Below are 22,263 nucleotides of genomic sequence, written 5' to 3'. Positions count from 1 at the left end.
ATTAAAGAAAATAAGAAAACATTAAAAAAAAAAAAAAAGATTAAGTGACATGGAGGATAGGATACTATGAGGAGGCCTAGAATACACCTAATCAGAATTCCAAAGGATATGGCAGAGAGAACGGAGAAGATGAAATATTCAAAGAGAGAATTGCCAGGAAATTTCTATGATCACTGAAAGATGTGACTTCTCTGTGCTGTGCTGTGCTTAGTCGCTCAGTTGTGTCTGACTCTTTGCGACCCCATGGACCACCAGCCTTTTCTGTCCATGGGGATTCTCCAGGCAAGAATACTGGAGTGGGTTGCCATGCCCTCCTTCAGGGGATCTTCCCAACCCAGGTCTCCCACATTGCAGGTGGATTCTTTATCATCTAAGCCACCAAGGAAGCCCAAAAGGTAGTACTCTAGTCTCCCCATTGGGGAATTGAACCCCAGTCTCCCACATGACAGGCAGGGATACTCACCATGATTCTAAGAGGAAGACACACAATGATGAGAAATCGAAAAAATCCATGGGCTATGACAGAAACATGAAAAGGTGTTGCTTCAAAGAAAGACTAGTGGAAAAGAGGAAGATGGTAATTATAGTTGTATTTAGTCAATTCTTCAGCATTTTGTCAGACGGTGATATTATTTTCACACACAAAAAAAGCAATGAATGTGCTCTCTGGGTGCCTCTTCTGGGATTAAAATCAGTCAGCAATGTTCTGACTGGTGCCCATCAGCCTAAGGGCCTTGCCTGGCTTGCTCAATGTCCTTCTGCTACCTGGAAACCACTGCATTGCTGAAGTTGCCAAGCAACACAGAGATGGAACCGGGACTCCTGATTTCTAAGCCTGTGTCTCTCCCACTACCAGCCTTCATCTCTCAAGCTGTCTCTTCATTTCAAACTCATCAGTGTCCATGCCTTGTCAGACTTCTTGACTGCAAACTAACTCTGGCTGATTTAGGCAGGAAAGGAATATATAAAAAGATTCCTGAGTAACTTGTAGACTTAGCAAAAGATTAGGCAACATAAAAAAAAAAAAAAGCAGGCAGTGTGCAAGGATGCTGAGAACCAAGAAAACTAGGAAGAAACCTGTGCTGCAGGCACAGCCATCGCAGGACCCTCCTGCCATGGTGGCCGCCGGACTCTTGACCCCACTGCTACTGCCGAAAGAATCTCTCTTCATTCTCTCTAGATCCAGGTCCTGGTAAGGAGCATTCACTTACTCAAGTTTTGGTCACATGCCTGCATCATAGCCACCAGGGAATAACAGCTTCCAGGGTGGGAGGCCCAGCTTGTCTCCTGCTGAGACCCCCCACACTGGTGGGGAAGGGGTTCTTCCCTAAAAGAAGACTATGAATGGTGGGTGGCCCTTGGATGCTCCATTTCCTCACTGTCCCTTCCCCCTCCTTGTCCTCCCTCTGCCTGGAGTCAAACCTGCCAACATCACTCGGTGGCCCTCATGGTTAGAGAATCCACATCAGCCAGTAACCCTAGGGTCCATAGCTTTCCCGACTCCCGGGCCAGGGGCTGGTCCTCTGTATGGGTTTGGCTAAAGGGAGTTTCTGTGGTGCTCCCACCCCAGAGACAGTATTGCCTGAGGCCCCCAAAGGTGGCAGGCCTGTGTACAATGGCTTCCCTAGGAAGGCCACTGAGCCTACACTCAAGTACGTCACTCCCCCAGCCAAGTCTGACTCAGTGAGGCACTAAGTCCTTGCCTCTCATATCCATCCCTTGACAGGGAACGATGTGGACATCTCCCAGTTTCAAGTGGCCCACTTCAAAGAGGAGGGGATGCTCCTGGAGAAGCCAGCCAGGGTGACGCCATGTTACGCCGTCCTGGAAAACCCCAGCTTCTCGCCCATGGGAGTTCTACTGAGGATGGTCCAAACTGCCCTGCGCTTCATTCCCATCACCTCCACTGTGTTGCTCTACCATTACCTCCAGCCTGAAGAAGTTACCTTCCACCTCTACCTGATCCCCAGCGATTGCTCCATTCAGAAGGTGGCAATAAGAGCCAGAAAGGTTGGGCCAGGGTGGGCTTGACAGCAAACAGGAAACACAACCAAAGAGTCCCCTAGATGGGTCAACTGGGAACTGGGATGGGCTACTTATAAACAGGAACCTTGACATGGGTAAATTATCCTGCTCCCGTCTCCTCTGGCTGACTCTGCCACACCATCACTCATCTCAGGACAAGCCTCTTCCCAGGAGTCAAAAGAATGGGTGGTTTCCATGCTTATTGTTATTGTTGTTGTTTGGTCACTAAGTCATGTCCAACTCTTTGTGATGCCCCGGACTACAGCATGGACTCCAGGCTTTCCTGTCCTTCACCGTCTCTCAGAGTTTGCTCAAACTCATGTCCACTGTGTTGATGATGCCATCCAACCATTTCATCCTCTGTCATCCCCTTCTCCTCCTGCTCTTAATGTTTCCCAGCATCAGGGTCTTTTCCAATAAGTTGGCTCTTCGCATCAGGTAGTCAAAGTATTGGAGCTTAGAACTGTCTCTTTTCCTCTGTTACCATGTCTTCTCCAACATTGCCCCAGCTCTCACCCTGAGCACAGCAGAGGCCAAGCATGGGTGGGGGGTGGGAAGCCAGCAGGGGTGGTACAACCCGCATCACCCATACAAACACACAGAAACGTCATCTCACTTTGTTCAGACCAGGTTCTGTAGGCAGAATCTGAGTCAGGGTCCAGACATATCTGCTTTGATCCTTGTTCTGTACTCCTCAGGCCATAGACAATGAAGAAAAGATGTTCCAGTTTGTGCGAATTCACAAGCCACCCCCGCTGACCCCACTCTACATGGGCTCCCGCTACATTGTGTCTGGTTCAGAGAAGCTGGAAATACTGCCCGAGGTGAGCAGCCCAGGTGGTCAGCCATCCCTGGGGTCAGAGCTCTTGCTTGGAAATGGTCTCAGAGCTTTCCCAGGGACCGGGTGAACTGGGGTTGGGCAAACAGCAAGTGGGGCTTCCCTGGTAGCTCAGCTGGTAAAGAATTTGCCTGCAATGCAGGAGACCCCAGTTTGATTCCTGGAGAATCCCCATGGACAGAGGAACTGGTGTGCTATAGTTCACAGAACTGGACACCACTGAGTGACTAAGCACAACATAGACAGCAAGTGAGATTTAGGGTGAGCAGGAATGCTTCAAAGGGTAGGAGACAGGAAGTTGGGGAGGGTCACATTCAGGATGGGGACAACATTGGGAAGAGTTGGGCTATAGAGTGACAATGACCTCCAATTAAAGCCACCAAGGACTTCCCTGGCAGTCTAGTGGTTAAGACTCCATACTCCCCCACTCTCCCCCACCCCACCAAAAAAAGACCCCACACCCCCAGTGCTGGGGGCCCAGGTTCAATCCCTAGTCAGGGAACTAGCCCCCACTCTCCACAACTAGAGAAAGCCTTTGGGCAACAACAAAGACCCAGTGCAGCCAAAAATAAATAAGGATTTTAAAAAGAAAGAAAAAAGCAGGGTCTAAAGATTGACTTCAGTCCAGGAAATGGTCAGGGCTAAGTGAGGTTAAGCAGGGCCAAGTGAGGTATCAGGTGAAAGATCTTACTAGCAGACTGAAAGGTGGCTTCTCACTCAGTGATTCTCTCTCTCTCTGCAGGAATTGGAGCTCTGCTATCGGAGCCCCAGAGAATCTCAGCTGTTCTCTGAGTTCTACGTTCGCCATTTGAGGTCAGGGATCAGGCTGCAAATAAGAAGCAAGAAAGATGGGACTGTGGTGTGGGAAGCCTTGGTGAAGCCAGGTAAAGTCAAGTCCAGGGAGCACAGAGGTGGGACAAGAGAAAGTCAAAGAGTGTGTGCGTGTGTGAAAGAGAGAGTTTGTATTATCACAACTTGCTGATGAAAAGAAATAGTCCAGGGGAGTTCTGTGCCTTTTCCTAGTGACAACAACTGATAGGAGCAGAACTGGAACTCAGGTTCAGTTCAGTTCAGTTCAGTTCAGTCGCTAAGTCGTGCCCAACTCTTTGCAATCCCATGGACTGCAGCATGCCAGGCTTCCCTGTCCATCACCAACTCCTGGAGTTTACCCAAACTCATCTCCATTGAGTCCGTGATGCCATCCAACCATCTTATCCTCTATTGTCCCCTCCTCCTGCCTTCAATCTTTCCCAGCATCAGGGTCTTTTCCAATGAGTCAGTACTTCACATCAGGTGGCCAAAGTATTGGAGCTTCTGCTTCAGCATCAGTCCTTCCAATGAATATTCAGGACTGATTTCCTTTAGGATGGACTGTTTGATCTCCTTGCAGTCCAAGGGAGTCTCAAGAGTCTTCTCCAACACCACAGTCCGAAAGTATCAGTTCTTCGGAACTCAGGTTAACCTGACTGTAAGCCCTGTGCTCTCTCTCTCTCTCTTGCACCATATGTGTCCACTCTGCCCTTGAATAGACTTTGATACCCACAAGGTTTTTGGTAGTTTCTCATGAGAGCTTGGAAGGTAGATGAAAGAGGAAGAACTAGGGGACTCCCTAGTGGTCCAGTGATTAAGACTCCAAACTTCCACTGCAGGGGGCACAAGTTCAATCCCTGGTTTGGGAACTAAGATCCCACATGCCATGTGGCCAAAAAAAAAGAGTAACAAGTAGATGCTACATGGTTGTATGGTTGTGTGGATTGGGCCAGTTCTGGCAATATCAGATACTCTAACCAGGATCATTCAGTTATTGTCAAGGCAGGCAAAAGGGAATCCAAATATTGAACTCTTGGGAACGGAAGAAACTTTACAGTCTCTTAATCCAACACCAACACCCCCAAGAAACAAAATCTCCTGGACAGTCCTTCCTAGGACACACAGTCCTTCCTAGGACAAACAGCCTTTGTCAGTTGTTGGTCACATTCCATCCTGAGCTGCACAGGCATCACAGTGGTAGAAAGAGAATGGACTTTACTTGGTCCCAGCTTGAGTGCAGACACAGGTGGAGAACTCACCAGCCCTAGCTAGGGCCCTTACTTGCTGGGTCATCTTAAGAAAATTACCTAGTTCACTTGAACTTGGGTTCCTCATCTGTAAAGTGAGGATCACAATGCCTAACCTATGGAATTGTTGGAAAGATTAAATAAAATGAGGTATGTTCATGTATCATGCTGTGGTCCCTAGTAAAAAGCGAAAGTGTTGGTCAGTCAGTCGCGTCCAACTCTTTGCGACTCCATGGACTGTAGTCCACCAGACTCCTCTGTTCATGGAATTCTCCAGGCAAGAATACTGGAGCAGGTAGCCATTCCCTTCTCCAGGGGATCTTCCCAACCCGGGGGTCGAACCTGGGTCTCCTGCATTTGCAGGTGGATTCTCAGATTCCATCTGAGCTGGAAATAGTAAAGGAAAGCCCAGTGGTCCCTAAAGAGGAGCAATATTATTCTTCTTCCTCGTATTAAGCCAACATCCTTGCCTATCTTGATTCTGTGCCTTGGAACTGACAGATCTATTTCTATTTCTTATCTGTTTCTCCTGGGAGAGCCCAGGAGAAAGTATCAAGAAAAGATACTTGAAGACTGGGATCAAGGCCTCCCCTAAGTCTCCTCTTATGCAAGTCAAATCTCTCTACTTCCTCCCATCATTCCTCCTGTATTTTGGTTTTTTAATTCTTTGCCATCCGGACACCCTCCTGGTAGATGTTCCCATTTACAGATGAGCCAGAATGGGCTCCCTGAGTGTCCAGTCTTCAGGGAGGACATGGAATACCCTCCTCCACCCTCCAGATGAACCTGATGCTCCTGGAGCCGCAGCTGGAGCTCCCCTGTCTTGTGCCCACCTCCACAGACCATCAGGTCACAGTGAATCTGAGTCTGCTCAGACTTTCAGGCCTTGTCCACATGAGCTGCTGTGAACAGCCCCTTCCTCGCCTTATGCAAGTAACTGTCTAAGCCCCTTGACTTATTTCTGTTGTTTTGCTATTGAAATTATCCCATTACTCCCAAGTGCTAAGGTTTTCTTCTTCTTTTTTTAAGTTATTTACGTATTTGGCTGGGCCAGTCTCAGTTGCAGCATTGCAAATTTTTAGTTGTGGCACATGAACTCTTAGTTGCAGCAGGTGGGATCTAGTTTCCCAAGCAGGGATTGAACCCAGGCCCTCTGTGTTGGGAGCACACAGTCCTAGCCACTGGACCACCAGGGAAGTCCCTTGATCTTCTGACATCAAAATTCAGAACAGATTTGATCTGTGTGAATCTAGAAGGCCCAACATGGGCAAGGAGATAGATGTCTGTTCAGAAGTTTAAGACGTCCTTAAACTATTTAAGGATATCTTAGATAGTTTAAGCTATCTAAACCCTGGTTAGTTCTCTACCAGGGTTCCCTTCAGGACAACACTGGATAAACCGTGTCTGGGATGCTGAGAGAAACTGCTGCTGTTCACTTGGATGCCTCCTATCTCTCTCCCACCCTCTGTCTAATCATGGCCTCTGGGCCTCAGTTTCCCCATATGCATAAGGAAGGGATGCACCTGGATAATCTCTAAAGGCCCTTCCAGCCCTTACTCCAGATTCTATCAGAATTTATCCGTAGCTTGTTCTCAGAATGAGAGAAATCTCAGAAGTAGGTAGGAGTTTAGAGGAGTATCATATGTGTAAATAACCAGCACTGTTACAGATCCTTCTTCATCTCTGTTTCCCTCCAGGAGATCTCAGACGGACAGTTACTCCAGTCTCTCCAGGCCTCAGAGGTCAGTAACAGCTGTTAGAGACCACATGAGCCAGTGGCAGTTCTGGGGTGTTCTTTAAGGTCCTGGAGAGTTGGGAAGAGAGGAAGGAAAGACTCTCTTGCAAACCTCACAAGCAGTCAGGCCTTGGAGAGTGCTGTGTACCCCATGCCCCTCACTCCTGCCCATGGGGGCCCTGGTACCTCCCACCAAACCACCTCAAATGCCTCCACCGAGAACCCCACCCCAAGCTCAAGCAGAATGGCCAGGTGCTGATGTGAGGGAGGGCAAAAGTGGCTTTCTCGTGGTCAAATGCCTTTACAGGGCAGAAGGAAGCCAGGGATGCAGATGAGCTGAGTGAAGAGAAGTGGAGATGGAGGGTCAGAGGAAGGAGCAGTGGTACTAGCCTTTCTTTGTTTGTTTCCAGCCTCACCTGACTCCCCAGCTGCCCTGAGATTGAGGCACTTTGTGGACCGACATCGGGAGCAGCTGGTGGCTCGAGTGACATCCGTGGACCCTATCCTGGACAAGTTGCATGGACAGGTGCTGAGCGAAGAACAGTATGAGGGGGTGCGGGCAGAGACCACTGCACCAGGCCAGATGCGGAGGCTGTTTGGTTTCAGCCGATCCTGGGACTGGGCCTGCAAAGATCGCCTCTACCAAGCCCTGAAGGAGACCCATCCTCACCTAATCATGGAACTCTGGGAGAAGTGGGGCAGTGAAGAGACCAGGCCGGGCTCCTGACAAGCTGGGCTGTGAGTCCTGGCTCTGCCTGAGAGCACCTGGGTCTGTTGTTCATCAGGAAACAAGTTACCATCTGAGTTGCCTTCTAGGCCTAAAGAAAACTTTGATGATGATGCCTTTGCTGGGCATTACCTTGCCCTGCCCAGGAAAGCCACACAGGAACCCAGACGGCCTCCCTTGGCTTTCATGGACCAGCTGTCCAGGTGAAACGACAGCATCTCAGAGAATGTCCATCTGGAGCTGGCAGGACTTCTGCAGACCTTGTAGAAGCCTAGCCTAAGAGCCTGGTCGGCTGGCCACAGCCGCCAAACCCAGAGTCCTCCCTGTGCTCTCCAGAGGCAGAGAGGGGCAGAGAGGAGCAGAGAGAACGTGGGCCTGGGGGCATCTGGCTGGAGACGGACAATGGAAATGGACACCTTAGGGGTTTTGAATGGCTTGTGAACAGGAACAAAAACAGATTGGTTTTTCACTTGTCCATCCAGGGCTGGGGCACCCACGCTCCCCTCAGAGCCCTCCTTGGGTTCATTCCCAGGAGAACTCAAGCCCACCCACCAACCTGTAGACAGGCCAAGAACAGAAAGGGACACAGAGGCTCCTACATGCAGAAGGCGTGACCAAGGGTGTCTCTACTTTCCAGGCTCCCCCAAACCCACAGCCCCAGGCCCACCCATCAAAGGGGCCATGAAGAGGGAGATTTACCCCCAAGGCTCCAAGGCAACCCCTCCTCAAAGACAGTGGCTGGAGGGCTGTGGTCCCACTCCCGGGACATCCTGTTCCACACAGACCAGCAAACTTATGGGATAATGCAGAGATGTCTCCCCAAATCACAAAATATTTGAGTGCAGAAAGTGACTTGGCAACAACTCCCAAATAAAGTCAGGGGAAATGTCGCGGTGCAAATCAAAACTTCTGGTTGATGTCAGCTGTCAGTCATGGGTTGTTCGTTTCTACAGGGAGAACAGATAACAAAGGTCAAACAGGCGGGCATGCACACGTATCTACACACACCGTTCCCCCAAACCACGAGATGACAGAGTACCGAACACTCCAAAACACAAACCCTCTATTTTCACTCACACCCACCCGCCCTTTCTTTCCGCTCCCAACTGGCCCCAAGGCCTCAGAGAGCTGAAGTGTGCATGAGTTCCAGAATGAGAGAGAGGAAGTGGAGAACACAGCTGGGAATAGGGTGGCCCCAGGATACGCAAAGGTGCCCAGGCCTCCCGGTATTCCCACAAGCTCTCGGAGAAGCTCAGGCCTCTAACGAGAGGCCTCCTGAGGGCGCATCCAGATGAATGTTCTCCCTAGCTAGGAGGGTGGTGACCCCGAGACCTCTGCAGACTAAGTGTGGGGAAAGCCCAGGTGCGGCGCCACCACGGGGTATGCTCCGGCCCAATACCTGGGCTCGGGACCACAGAGAGAGGAGGTGGAGGTCAGGGGTGAGGGTGTGTGAGGAAGGGTCTGCCTGCTCTGCCCTCTCCCGCGGGGCTCCCCTACTCACTTCCCTCCCTTCCAGTCCATTGTGTCTCTTGTTCCTAGAGGCCCAGTAATCTATCCCCAGATCGGGACCCATCTTCATGGCAGCCAACTGAAAAGTGGGGCAGGTCTTGGGGGAGGAGAATGGCCAGAAACAAAGGCAGGTCCGGAACTGGGGGAAAGATGCTTGACTACTTTGGATCCGCATCCTAATCACCAACAATTGGGGTACTGAGGGAAAGGCAGTGAGCTGGGAACCAAATCCTGGCTTCACCCACTAGATGTGGCCCTGGAAAAGTCTAAACCACTGTGAACTTCAGTTGTTGGGTCTGTTAAAGGGAGATAATGATACTTACTGAAACGGTTGAGGATGGCAAGGACTGATGTGTAAGATGAGTCCATAGCTACTGATTCAGTGGACAACTGTCAGTCAGTCAACAAACCTTACTTTCATTGTGCCTGAGGATGTTCTAGGTGAGCAGTTTATATTCCAGTGGTAAGGAAATATTAATAGAAATCATAAATCCATTTTGGACTTCCCTGGCGATAGAGTGGATAAGAGTCCACCTGCTAATACAGGGGATCTGGGTTCAGTCATTGTTTGCGGAAGATTCCAGTGACTCCGAGCAACTAAGCCTGCAAGCCACAGCTACTGAAGCCCCTATGCTAGGACCTGTGCTCCGCAACCAGAGAAGCCACCTCAGTGAGAAGCCAGTGCACTGCAGCTAGAGAGTAGCCCCTGCTTGCTGTAACTAGAGAAAGCCTGAGAATACCAAGGAAGACCCAGCACAGCCAAAAATGAGATAAATTCATTAAGAAGATAATTTCACATACTCTTAGGTACTTTTGAGAAAACAAACATTGGAGAGGGTGATAGTTGGGGGTGAGGGAACAGCATACAACTTTAGAATACTCAGGGAGAAAGGACTTTCCTGAGAAGGTGACATTCGAGTCAGACCTCTGCCCACAGACATCCTTGCTGTTGGTAGTACTGCTACCCCTGTGTGCCCTAGAAATGGAGAATTCTGATAACAGCCTTAGGTATCTCCTTTCGCACCTTTTTCCTATCTCTGCTGTTTGTCATTTAGTCGAGGAGTTGTGTCCGACCCTTTTGCGACCCCATGGGCTGTAGCCACCCAGCTCCTCTGTCCACGGGATTTCCCAGGCAAGAATACTGGAGTGGGTTGTCATTTCCTACTCCAGGGAATCTTCCCAACCCAGGGAATGAACCCACACATCCTGCGTCTCCTGCATTGGCAGGCGGGTTCTTTACCACTGAGCCACCTGGGAAGCCCTATCTCTGTAATCATATATATGTTTATGTACCCACTGACAAAATCTTTCCTGGACCGAACTTTACTTAGGCTCTTCTGAATCCTCTTCCCAACTGGGCCTTGACTCTTGGACTTCTGTGTCATTTTTTTGCATTGTTCAGTTTTAGTTAGAACCCTACTAATTTAGTTTATCCAGAATCGCCCACCCTTGATACCTGATTAAATTCCTCATCCTCCACATGATATCTGATCACTCTGGCCTGCCTTCAGCAACAATCCTGTTGGCACCAACTCTCCCAGTAGGTTTCCACTGAAAACACACCACCAGCACCACTACCACTGCCCCATCTCTCAGCCAGCCCACTCTGTCCTTGGCTATGAACCCCCAACTTTTCCTTGTATTCAGAGTTGAGCCCAGTCTCTCCCCTCTGCTGCCAAACGCTATCACAGAAGTTCCTATACCTATCACAATGTTGTTGTTTAGTCACTAAGTCGACTTCAACACTTTTGCAACCTCATGGGCTATAGCCAGCCAGGCTTCTCTGTCCATGGGATTTTCCAGACAAGAATATTGGAGTGGATTGCCATTTCCTTCTCCAGGGGATCTCCCCGAGCCAGGGATCAAACCCACATCTCCTGCTTGGCAGGCAGATTCTTTACCACTGAGCCACCTGGGAAGTCCATCTATCACAGTAGTTCTCAGTAAATTCTGCCTTACTATTTGAACAATTGTCATGAATAATCTTTTTCTTTAAGAATGCATGCACACTCACACACACACACACACAGGGCTTGTGACTGTCTTATGAAACCCCTTATCAAATCCTCCCAGGTTAGGACACATAGTATTTCGAGGCGATGCTGATGTGTCCTCATTTGCCTGGCAAAGCAATAAAGCTATCCTTTTCTACATCACCCAAAACTCAGTCTCTGAGATTTGATTTGGCATTGGTGTACAGAGAGGCCAAGCTTTCAGTAACAAGGGGAAGAGGCTTGCAGCGCGATGGACACTGGGTATTAGTCAGGAGTCCTGTCTCTGTCCCTGGTTTCCTAGCAACCACTGTTGAGCATGTGGTTGCTAGGCAATGTGGGGCCATCCAGACACTTGGGTACTGTCCTTAGTCTGCGTGGGCACCAATCAGAACATTGCAAGATATTGTTAATCCGACAAGTGGCCATTGGGCCCATTTTTACATTTTCTCATCTATTAATTGCTTTTGTTGCACAAAAAAATAGTATAACAATGGTAAACAAAGTCTGGAAAAATTAGAAATTGCCCCATGATCTCACCATCCAAACAATTCAAAAATGACCATCTTGACTCTTCCTGTTCTAACCTTGCTCTGCAGGAATACATTTTCATCTTGTCATCCTAGCACATGTGGTTTTAAATCTTGCTTTTCTGACTTTGATTTAGAGCATGACAAGCACCCCTCAAGCTACTTGAGAGTTTTGAGAATAATCTCTCTGATGCCTCTGTGTGATACCATGCAGTGGACTGCTGTTGTTCAGTTATTAATTCATGTCCAACTCTTTGCAACCCCATGGACTGCAGCACGCCAGGCTCCCCTGTCCTTCACTGTCTCCCGGAGTTTGCTCAAACTCATGTCCATTGTGTCAATGGTACCATCCAACCATCTCATCCTCTATCGTCTCCTTCTCTTGCTGCCCTCAATCTTTCCCAGCATCAGGGTCTTTTCTAATGAGTAGACTCTTCGCATCAGGTGGCCAAAGTACTGGAGCTTAATCCTCAGTCCTTCCAGTGAATATTCAGGGTTGATTTCCTTTAGGATTGACTGGTTTGATCTCCTTGCTGTCCAAGGGACTCTCAAGAGTCTTCTCTAGCATCACAATTCAAAAGCATCAATTTTTCCGCGCTCAGCCTTCTTTATGGTCCAACTCTCACATCCATACATGGCTACTGGAAAAACCATAGCTTTGACTATACGGACCTTTGTCAGCAAAATGATGTCTCTGCTTTTTAATACACTGTCTAGGTTTGTCATAGCTTTTCTTCCAAGGAGCAAGTGTCTTTTAATTTTATGGCTGCAGTATACACACCATCATTTAATTAAGTATTCTTCTCTTGTTCCAACATTGAGTTTGCTCCAGTGTCTTTGCCATTATAAACAGTATGAATCTTTCTGCTGAAAGCTTTTCTTTACCCTTTAGACTGTTGACTTGAAATCAATATTAAGGGGTAAGATGATTGCATCAAAGCACATGACTATCCTCATGACTTTCTGTCTTGCTAAACCGCTACTAGAGTTCCCTTTTTTATACATCCTGGCCAACATTTGTTATGTATGGAGGTTTTGATGATAGCCATTCTGACAGGTGTGAGGTGATATCTCATTTTTGTTTTCTGGACATTTCATTTAAATGTATCATACAATCTGCATCTATGTTCATCTGTTTGTTTTTTCACTTATTATGTTTTTGAGGTTCATCCACATTGTAGCATGTTTCAGTAGTTCACTCCTTTTTACTGCTGAATATTATCTGATTGCATAGATAGTCAACATTTTGTTTATCTATTCACCATTTGATTGACATTTGGATTGTTCCCAGTTTGGGGCTATTACCAATAACACTGCTATGGACATTCATGTAGTCTCTATTCAGACATATGTTTTCATTTCTGTTGGATAGAAACCTTGGGGTGGAATTAATTCCCGGGTTGTATGGTAAGTGAATGGTTTAACTTTTCATGCAGTTTACCAGACTGTTTTCCAAAGTTGCTGCACCATTTTACATTCCCAACAACGGTTCCATATATTCCACCTCTAGCCAACTAGGTGCTCTTTCAGCTAGGCTTGCTAAACTGTGAGACTGTGATCCTGCTGCTGCCAACAACCATTCATTCACTGCGATTCATTCATTCAACAAATTTTATCTGAGTACCTACCACTGTGCACTATGTGGTAGACTCTGGCCGCACAAGAAGTCCCTGAAAACTCTGTGAGATGGAGAGAGACAGCACCCTGATGACATTGTTTCAGCATGCTGGTTCTGGTTCCCCTGGGCCTTTCAGTTCCAAGAGGGAATGAGTTCCTGAATGGCAGAGTTGGGTCTGCAGCAACTGGCAGGGCCTGCCATGTACCCCTCCCAACCACTGGGACCCAAGTAACTCCTAGTGGCTGCTTCCCCCCAATTCCACAAGGGAACACGAACCAGCTTTGGAAACGTGGGTGCAACAGACATGCCAGAAGATGGTACCCAGCCATCTGTGGTAGACCAATGGAACCTGTGGAAGAGTCTTGCAGATGCCAAGAGGACCCTGGGTAGGGGTGGCAGTGGGGGAGCCGGCTGCTCAGTTCAGGCGATCTTTGAAAGTATTTGTTCCTCATCTTCTAATCATATGTGATACACCCAAAAGGTTGGGATACTGCCTTCGTGGGTGAGGAGCGCGAAGAAAAGCACCACCACTGCTGACTGTACTACCTCTGGGCTCGAGACTGTGGGAGACTTTGGTTTGTTACTCTTTTTCCAATAGGGTTTTCGACCTTTTGCGTTTTCTACAAAGATTATGTATTAGTTTCTTTATGTATTAAATGTTTTAATTTAAAAAGATCACATAATATATCTTTTGAAAGGAGAAATAAACCCCCAGGGAGCTCCGCGTGGAACTGGGATCCTGTCCGTCTGTATTTCAGCCTCTTCGGCCCCAAGTCCCCTTTTCGCCCTCCCGGATCCCAGTTAGCAGCTCGCACCCCCACCGGCTTCCTGCATCACCCCCCACCCCCCGCCCCCGGATCAGTTTGCCATGGAAACAAGCCAGGTTACACAGAGATTCCCGAGGCGCCAGCCCTGGAGCATCCTGGAGGTTGAACCCGGACAGCCAACCTCTGCAACAGGCTGGGAGCTGAAGCGCGAGCCAGAAACAAGAGGTTCCACGACTGAGACAGACGTGGCGCAGACCCTGCAGAGGCCCCCGGCTCCGCCCCCACCCGGGTGGTTGAAATACAGCCGCAGCCCCGCCGTCGCCGCCCACTGCGCCTAGACCTTGCCAGGACCGGACCACTGAGAACCCACATACCCGTCTCCCCGTATTCCTCGCCAATGGCTGACCAACTCTTTCAGCGCAAACCCTGGGACCCCGAGCAGCTTCGCCCGGACCCCGACTCTGACTCCGAAGGCCTGTTTGACAAGGCTCCTCCGGAAGAGCCCCCCGCTGTCCGTGGGCCCAAGTCGGCTTGGGCCGCGGGCAGGAAGGCCGGTCGGCGCACTGGCGGGAAGGCGCAGGGGGCCCGCCCCTGGCAGCCGCCTAAGGGCGCGACGCGCCCCCAGCCCCAGGAAGAGGCCCCTCCATTGGATGAAGGCTGCTATCTCGACCATTTTCCGCACCTCTCCATCTTTATCTACGCGGCCATCGCCTTCTCCATCACCTCCTGCATCTTTACCTATATCCATTTACAGCTTGCCTGATAGGCGCGGGCGGGACGGGATGCGCGCAGGGCTGAGGCGGGAGGGAAAGGAAAGGAAGTGCTCAGCATTTTGTGCCTGGAGACGCCCCGCACCCCCTTCGTCTAGCTTTTGACGCTTGTGTCTTTTCTTCTCTGCTTGTCACCACCTTTGTCTAACTGTCCATCAGTAGAAACAGCCAAAGCAGCTGTCGCTAATGAAATAAGCACCTGGGGACGAGGGGACGGGAACACAGAGTTTAGAGTCTTCGCGGTGTGATGGATCCCCATTTATAATGAGGATAATGTCTCTGGACCCTACCGCTGTGTGAGGTGGAGGCACGCAGAGGGAGTCTGTCGTTTTGTGTCTGGGGCGTGTACAGCGAGTCCAACCTTCTGTTTTTTAAGGGATGAGCCGACCCGGGCCCACGGCCTTCCAGAGAGGGCCCCGCGGGGAGGGTCGGCGCCCTGGCCTGGGCTGGGCCGGATTCCTGTGATGCATCGCCCGACCCCCCCTCCCAGGAGCCAGCTGTGCCCCCCCACCCCACCCCGAGCTGACGCAGACAGAGCCCGGTGCGTGGGACCTGGCGGACCTGAGCGCGCAGCGGACGTCACAAGGGCGCAGCATACAGTGAGTGGCGTTTGTCGTGGTAGCGCACCATCTCCCCAGAGACTTGAGCTAACCGGGACTGCATTTTCCCTGCCTTGGGCTTTGATGACGCTATCGATGTCGGGACCGAGCGGAAACAAGGCCGAAGGAGCTGTTCTGCCAGGAAGTCACGGTCTCGTCGTGTCCTGGACGCTTGGGACCAACGACTGCAGATCTCCAGGGACGCGCGGGCCCATAGCTTGCGCGCTGCGCCGCGCGGAATGAGGCTTGGGGCCCTGGCTGGGGGTCCAAAGGGTTGCCGTTGCGTCTTTAAGAATTGCGGGGGTGGGGGTTGCTTATCCTGGCCCGGAACCCTTCCAGAGCCTCGCAAAAGAGAGTGAGATTTCTGATTGCTGAGAATTCGCGCTAGGAAATCACACAACCCCTAGGGGTTTGTCATCTCATACCCAAAAGGCGTAATACCAAAACCCACCTTGACAGGTTATTTACTCACATGCCGTCTCTGTTTTCTCATGAATGTTTAGTCAAAACATGCTCTCTGCTACAGCGTATACTTTACTTGGAAATGTCTGCAATTGTGGTACCTCTGATGGAATAAATTCTTTTTCAGTCTCCTCTATTTCTGTCCTTTATTCATTTCCAACTATGCAGTGAGCCCACCAAACTTCCTATTCCGCTTCAAATTTCACCCCATAATCTTCACGTTCCTACTGTCCCTCCAAAACCAATTTCATCCTATTACCCAGCATTCCAAGATACAGCGTCTCTCTCCACTGCTGCTGCTAAGTTGCTTCAGATGTGTCCGACTCTGTGCGACCCCATAGACGGCAGCCCACCAGGCTCCACCGTCCCTGAGATTCTCCAGGCAAGAACACTGGAGTGGGTTGCCATTTCCTTCTCTGCTAAATAGCTATAAAAAGAAAATTGCTCAGTCTTGGCCAACTCTTTGCAACTCCATGGACTGAATTCCCCAGGCCAGAATAATGGAGTGGGTAGCCTTTCCCTTCTCCAGGGGATCTTCCCAACCCAGGGATCGAACCCAGGTTTCCCTCACTGCAGGAGGATTCCTTACCAGCTAAGCCATAAGGGAAGCCCCCCAACAGTCCCCCCCACTGAGCTCTAGAATTTGCTCCAATTCACCAGCTTGTACCTTTATAAGCTCAGTGTTTGCTGACAGCAGGATCTTGTCATTTCCCAGTTCTATTTTCCCAGAATCCCGTATCACTACCTGCCTTGATATCTGGACCCTGTATTTCAGTACCAAAAGTGTAACACCTACCATTTCCCAACATCAGCCTGCACTGTGCAGCCAGTTTACTACAATAATTTGCCCCCAATAAAAGGGACTGTTCTCCAAAATTAAGTCTCCAAGGTACAATATGTACCGTTCTTTTTTTCCAGTTTACAGTCTTGGATACTGGATCTTTACTGTCCTCTGATCCTGACTAAGCACTGAATCCCAATACATGGCCTAGTGTTCTAAACATGTGGTCCCATTGTTTCCCATTCACACAACCCCATCCCTTATTTTTTTTGGCCACACCATGGGGCATGTGGGATCTTAGTTCCCTGACCAGGGACTGAAACTGCACCCCCTGCCGTGGATGCTTGAGTCTTACCCAGTGGACCAGGGAAGTCCCAGGAGATTTTAAATAAGCTCCAAATGTAAAAAATAATAATAATGATGATGACTTTAAAGGATCATTCAGCTAAAAAGTCATACTGAGACACACACCATGACATTAAATACAGTAGAATAAATCAAAGCTTTTAAAATATACATATTTAATGTACAGGATTGTATTCCAGGTAAACACAGGCTTCTTATACTGATGAATATTTAACTGCAAATATGAATACCCTAGTTACACTTCTATATAAAGGAGAAACTTCAAATTCTGTGCTTTAGGAAGACATGGATAGCAAGTAATACCTTAGGAGCAGCTATTGCCATTTCTCCCCTTTCCATGGGTGATCTAACATTTTACATGGATTAGTTACAAAAGGAAATGTTTCATCGAATTTAAGCACAAAATACAGCTGAAATTTACCACTGAGAGTTTCTATGAGTGTGAATAAATAAGTTAATTAAATATTAAGGTTCAAGGCAGATTCCAAAACTAACTGGAGTATGACAAAAAAAAATGGTATATATACCTAATAGTTAATATAATCTTTGCAATTCAGTATGTTCCAGGCTTCCTTTTCTATGCCAGTAAGATGCTTCCTTTTTTGTCCAATGTCTTCCATTGCTGGGCTCCAAGACATTAAACCCTTTAACATCATCAAGGATTTATCTTAGAAACAAACTTCTTTTCTTCTTTCTAAAGGTCATGGTTGTTTTTTCTGCTACTTGCTTCTTTCAGCCAGTTATTAACTTCCTCGTGTGAGAAAAGTTACTGGGCAAGAACAAGCAATCTGTGTTGGCTGCCCCACAATGTGGTGGCTGGTTAATAAAGACGACACCCATTTAACCTTTGTGTCATTTCATTTCATCCAAAGAGTAAGTCAAAAAGGTCAAGGTTACAAAGGACTCACGACCATGGTACAACTTTTACAAATATCTTTGAATGGCCAGGGAAAGCTTTACTTCTTCAGTCACACCCCCAAATGAGTTCTTAATGAACCAAGAATCCCTTCCCACCCGTTACAGACCTCTAAGCACAGATGCTTCAAAGATTAGTTGAACATAAAACACAGATGCTTCAGGAGAGCGGACTAAAACAGAGGAGAATGTGGAATATAAGAAAGTGTGAAAAAAGAAACCCTCCCCAAAATATACAGTGCACTAGGATTAAGAATATCGTCGATATAAATCCCATACCGTCCACCTACTGAGAAACTCCTTTTTCTATTGAGAAATCAAGATATTTTCAATCGTTTGCCTTCCTTTTCCACATTCTCTCTGATATTCTGGAGTTTTCTGGAGTTCTGGATCAGGAACACCAAGCCCTCCCTAAAATCACTAGCCCCATGGTCTCTGCCAACGTTTTCAAGTTCATCAAACAAAGACAATGTCTGTTTGAGTTTGGCCTGAACAATTTTTTGCTCTTCTAATTCTGCAAGAAGGGCCTGCTTAGTGCACAGTTCAGTCTTATACTTCTCCTGTAACTGTTCAATTTCTTTTTGGAGAAAGTGGAATTCTTCCTCACTGTAAGACTGTGTCTCCTGAGATTTATCTTCTGGAAGCAAGACATTTGGGGGAATCCGCAAAATCAACTGTAAGAAGAGCTGCTCCATTTTGCCAAAAAGGTTATCAAAACGTCCTTTCATGAAGCAAAGAAACTTTTCTGTGCACTTGCGAATCTCGACTGGGCTAATCGCACAGTCTGGGATGCCATCCAGCTTCTTTAGAATAACCTGTTCAACAGCCTGCATCACTTCAAACAGGTAGTCTTGAAAGGCAATGTAGATCCTAAGCATGCAAGTCTGTGGTGTGAAGCCAAAGAACTGGGCCTCATAGGTCATTGGATCAACAGACATCTTCGTGGTTTTTTTTGTTTTTTGGTTTTTTTTGCTTTGTTGATTGTGAACAACCTGCAAATGTAATAAGAAAAATTTTCGTTTAAAAAAAATAACAAATTACATTATAGACAGCAAAACAAACAAAACAGAGCAGGAAACAAAAACCATGAAGCTTATGTTCCTTGATACTTGATGCTACTTCCAGCCTCACACATCCACAACAGGATACAAATCCTGCCTCTCCGAGACTCTCATCAGCCTCCCTTCTTCCTCCTCTTTGTCCATTTCCCTCACCTCTCAATTACTGAGGCTTCTGGCCCGTGGCTCAGCCTTCTGAATTCTGTTATTACCCCATGTAAACGTTCAGATTTACAACCAATGCCCTAGAAACTCAGTTCTTCATGTCCACTTTTTCAGACCTTCATCTCCACTCTTTCAGCAACCTAGGTATTGACATTTTTAACTTCTCTCCCCAACTCTCCTACTTTTTGACCACAACCTCATATGCTAGTCTTCCAACACTCATTCCTATATTCATATTATATCTTAATCTTCAAGACTTTCAGCCCTCTGAGCCTCTCTTTTTAGTCTCTCCCACTTCACTTCCCCACTCCACTTTAGGATCCATGATCCATCACGTCAACCATTCCTTTGCCAATGTCCTCAACTCCCCGTCCTTCCAATCTTGCCATCTGAAAAAATACCACTAGAAGGTGAGCAAACCTCCAGTAAGCTTTACAACCCTGGCATTTTCTTAAGGGTCTGGGAGTCATTCCTTTCAAATGTAAACATCTAAGAAAATAGCATTCCTATCTCCCTGTCACTGTGGGTGTTTAACCTCGGGACCTTTTTTGGGCTGTAACCAGATACTTGTCTTAGAAATAAAAGAAGTTTCATTATTCCTGCAGACAAATTAGCTAAAACAAATGGCTACATCAATTACCAGGCAAATTTAGGATGAACCTTATCAAAGAATCTGAAGCAAATAGTGCTGTCAAATCTTTTTATAAGACTGTGCTGTTAATCTTGAGAATTTATTCTATTCTAAAAATAGAATGGTTGTAATAGCTTAGCAGTATAAATAGGGTAGAATATCTGTCTCTGTAATCTCATTTACAGATTATCTCTAATGCATTATAATCTGGATATGCTTATTCATAGAACTGCTGTCTTTGTCCTGTGGAGAGAATTCTGTGGATTAACAGGATTTTAACTTCCTCAACACTTTCCTATGCCTTCAGGATCATTTTTAAACGTTTTCACATGCCTTACAAGGACCTTCATCATCTGACCTTTACTAACCACTGTCCTCCTTTTTAAGTACCTTCAGTTCAGTTCAGTCGCTCAGTTGTATCCGACTCTTTGCAACCCCATGAATCGCAGCATGCCAGGCCTCCCTGTCCATCACCAACACCTGGAGTTCACCCAGACTCATGTGCATCTAGTCGGTGATGCCATCCAGCCATCTCATCCTCTGTCGTTCCCTTCTCCTGCTGCCCCCAATCCCTCCAAGCATCAGGGTCTTTTCCAATGAGTCAACTCTTTGCATGAGGTGGCCAAAGTATTGGAGTTTCAGCTTCAGCATCAGTCCTTCCAATGAACACCCAAGACTGTCTCCTTCAGGATGGACTGGTTGGATCTCCGTGCAGTCCAAGGGACTCTCAAGAGTCTTCTCCAACACCACAGTTCAAAAGCATCAATTCTTCAGTGCTCAGCTTTCTTCACAGTCCAACTCTCACATCCATACATGACCACAGGAAAAACCATAGCCTTGACTAGAGGGACCTTTGTTGGCAAAGTAATGTTTCTGCTTTTGAATATGCTATCTAGGTTGGTTATAACTTTCCTTCCAAGGAGTAGGCGTCATTTAATTTCATCGCTGCAATCACCATCTGCATTGATTTTGGAGCCCCCCAAAATAAAGTCCGACACTGTTTCCACTGTTTCCCCATCTATTTCCCATGAAGTGATGGGACCAGATGCCTTACATAAGCATAACTGAAGTGATTAATACTTCTAATTTTTGCCAATCTGGTAAAATGGTTTTACAGGGTTGTTTTTTGAAAACCAAAAACATCTAACCCCCCACCCATACACACACACAGGTTGAACACTGAGGACTGAAACTACCAGAGTCTCCTTGCCTCACCCCCCAACAACTTACTGTTTACATTAGCATGACTCTACTATTCTAGACCAGAATAATATTTTCATTGTCCAAATGGTTGGATTGTTCATTATGAAATCCCCAGCCAAAGACTGATGAACTCTTTAATGGGATGCGTGGCGTGCGTGTTCTCCCCGTGTCTGACTCTTTAGATCCCACAGACTGCAGGCCGCCAGGCGCCTCTGTCCATGGAATTTTCCAGGCAAGAATACTGTAGTGTGTTGCCATTTCCTACTCTAGAGAATCTCGCCAACAATTTGTTACAGCAAGATTCTCTGCAACTCTTGCTTCAGCAGTTTCTACCAATACTGGACTGATTTTCATGAGCTCTACCCAGTCCTAATCAAGCCTCCAAACTAAAAAGTCCACCTTAAACCAACAGGGCCTCTCTTCGGGAACTGATCAAGTCCTGCTTTCAGTTCAGTTCAAGTCGCTCAGTCGTGACTACTCTTTGCGACCCCAAGTCCTGCTTTAGGTTACTATTATCACAAGCCTATCTTCTCTGCAAGCCTTAGATTTCCTGAGGGCAGGATGAATAAGGCTTCAACCGATATTTGCAGGTGATACGCGGGAAGTACACAGGTCACCTCAACGAGTTGAGGAGCAGACGCTCCAGAAACCTCCGGGCAGGAACTACTTCCGGCTTGAGAACTGGCTCCCGACAGGCCCCGCGCCCCCGCTGCATGCCGGGACCTTCAGGGTGGAGGTTCGCGGCCCGCTGGTGACGCTGCTCCATCAGGCAGCTCTAGCGGCCGGGATGGCGCCCCACCGAGTGCCACCTGTTCCCGCTTTTCTTCAAAGAAAATGCAGCCCCGTGGCACTTACCCAAGCGACTATGAGAGTGATAAATTCGACCAAACACCAGCTTCCCGCCACCTCCTTTAAACCACCGCAGGCTGCCAGAGATAGGCGGCGCGGTTGACTCCCCCAGATTCTGACCGCTATCCGCTTCAGCGAACGATAGCAAGGGCACGATGCCACCGCGCTCCTAATTGGCCGACTGTCCGGGGAGGGGCCACCTAGATTGGTGACGGAAAAGGGCCGGGCGGGAAAGCTAGCTGTGGCCAGCGGGGATTGGCAGAATGAATCGGTATTCACTCCCTTCCCCGAGACGTTGGTGGGTGGAGAAGCTAGGCTGGGCCGCCGCGGAAACGCAACTCGTGATTGGCGGATGTGTTTTTCTTCGGGCTCTAGCGGTTGGTGGCTGGACAGTTGATCAGCGCTGATTGGATAGCAGCAGAACGGGGAGGGCCCCGCGTCTGGTTCCGCCCTGATCCCGCCCCGCCGCTGGGATGGACTGGCGGAAGGGGAATGGGGGGGGTGGGGGGCCGGCGGCGGTGGGGAAGATGGCGTACCAGAGCCTCCGGTTGGAGTACCTGCAGATCCCACCGGTCAGCCGCGCCTACACCACCGCCTGCGTCCTCACCACCGCCGCTGTGGTGAGCAGCTGCAGCGCCAGCTTCTCATGAGTTGTACTGGATATGCC

General features: G+C 48.3%; 4 protein-coding genes across 10 annotated transcripts in view; 3 read left to right on the top strand and 1 right to left on the bottom strand.

Annotated features, from left to right (window-relative positions):
• The window catches only part of NLRP1 (NLR family, pyrin domain containing 1), a 32,310-nt gene extending 23,862 nt beyond the window's left edge, over positions 1-8,448 (top strand). For both annotated transcript variants that reach the window (XM_010847433.1, XM_010847432.1), the window contains 5 exons: positions 1,727-1,989; positions 2,724-2,849; positions 3,606-3,747; positions 6,618-6,662; positions 7,066-8,448. In XM_010847433.1, coding sequence (XP_010845735.1) covers positions 1,727-1,989; positions 2,724-2,849; positions 3,606-3,747; positions 6,618-6,662; positions 7,066-7,382 — 893 coding nt within the window. In that variant the 3' untranslated portion in view covers positions 7,383-8,448. The remainder of the gene's footprint in view (positions 1-1,726; positions 1,990-2,723; positions 2,850-3,605; positions 3,748-6,617; positions 6,663-7,065) is intronic.
• Positions 8,449-13,955: 5,507 nt separating this feature from the next.
• On the top strand, positions 13,956-15,764 carry LOC104993982. The gene has a single exon (XM_010847431.1). It carries the CDS (start codon positions 14,195-14,197, stop codon positions 14,558-14,560), a length of 366 nt encoding a protein of 121 aa, XP_010845733.1. The 5' UTR covers positions 13,956-14,194; the 3' UTR covers positions 14,561-15,764.
• A 1,149-nt stretch (positions 15,765-16,913) lies between these two features.
• On the bottom strand, positions 16,914-21,797 carry MIS12 (MIS12 kinetochore complex component). 2 transcript variants are annotated; one of them, XM_010847428.1, is made up of 2 exons: positions 21,603-21,797; positions 16,914-18,682 (listed from the first exon to the last, which is right to left on the bottom strand). In XM_010847428.1, the coding sequence occupies exon 2, from the start codon at positions 18,626-18,628 to the stop codon at positions 18,008-18,010; it is 621 nt and encodes a 206-aa protein (XP_010845730.1). In that variant the 5' UTR covers positions 18,629-18,682; positions 21,603-21,797; the 3' UTR covers positions 16,914-18,007. The 2 variants fall into 2 exon arrangements, with proteins under 2 accessions (XP_010845730.1, XP_010845731.1); XM_010847429.1 differs by lacking the exon at positions 21,603-21,797 and adding an exon at positions 19,935-19,967.
• A 300-nt stretch (positions 21,798-22,097) lies between these two features.
• The window catches only part of DERL2 (derlin 2), an 8,666-nt gene continuing 8,500 nt past the window's right edge, over positions 22,098-22,263 (top strand). For 2 of the 5 annotated variants that reach the window (XM_010847427.1, XM_010847426.1), the window contains exon 1: positions 22,098-22,216. In XM_010847427.1, coding sequence (XP_010845729.1) covers positions 22,124-22,216 — 93 coding nt within the window. In that variant the 5' untranslated portion in view covers positions 22,098-22,123. The other 3 variants (XM_010847425.1, XM_010847423.1, XM_010847424.1) reach the window with 2 other exon arrangements.

The sequence above is a fragment of the Bison bison genome, unplaced genomic scaffold (assembly GCF_000754665.1).
Source record: "Bison bison bison isolate TAMUID 2011002044 unplaced genomic scaffold, Bison_UMD1.0 scf7180017864249, whole genome shotgun sequence".
NCBI classification, from domain to species: Eukaryota; Metazoa; Chordata; class Mammalia; order Artiodactyla; family Bovidae; genus Bison; species Bison bison.
The sequence above is the reverse complement of the archived record's forward strand: the minus strand, read 5'-3'. Positions and strand labels throughout refer to the sequence as shown.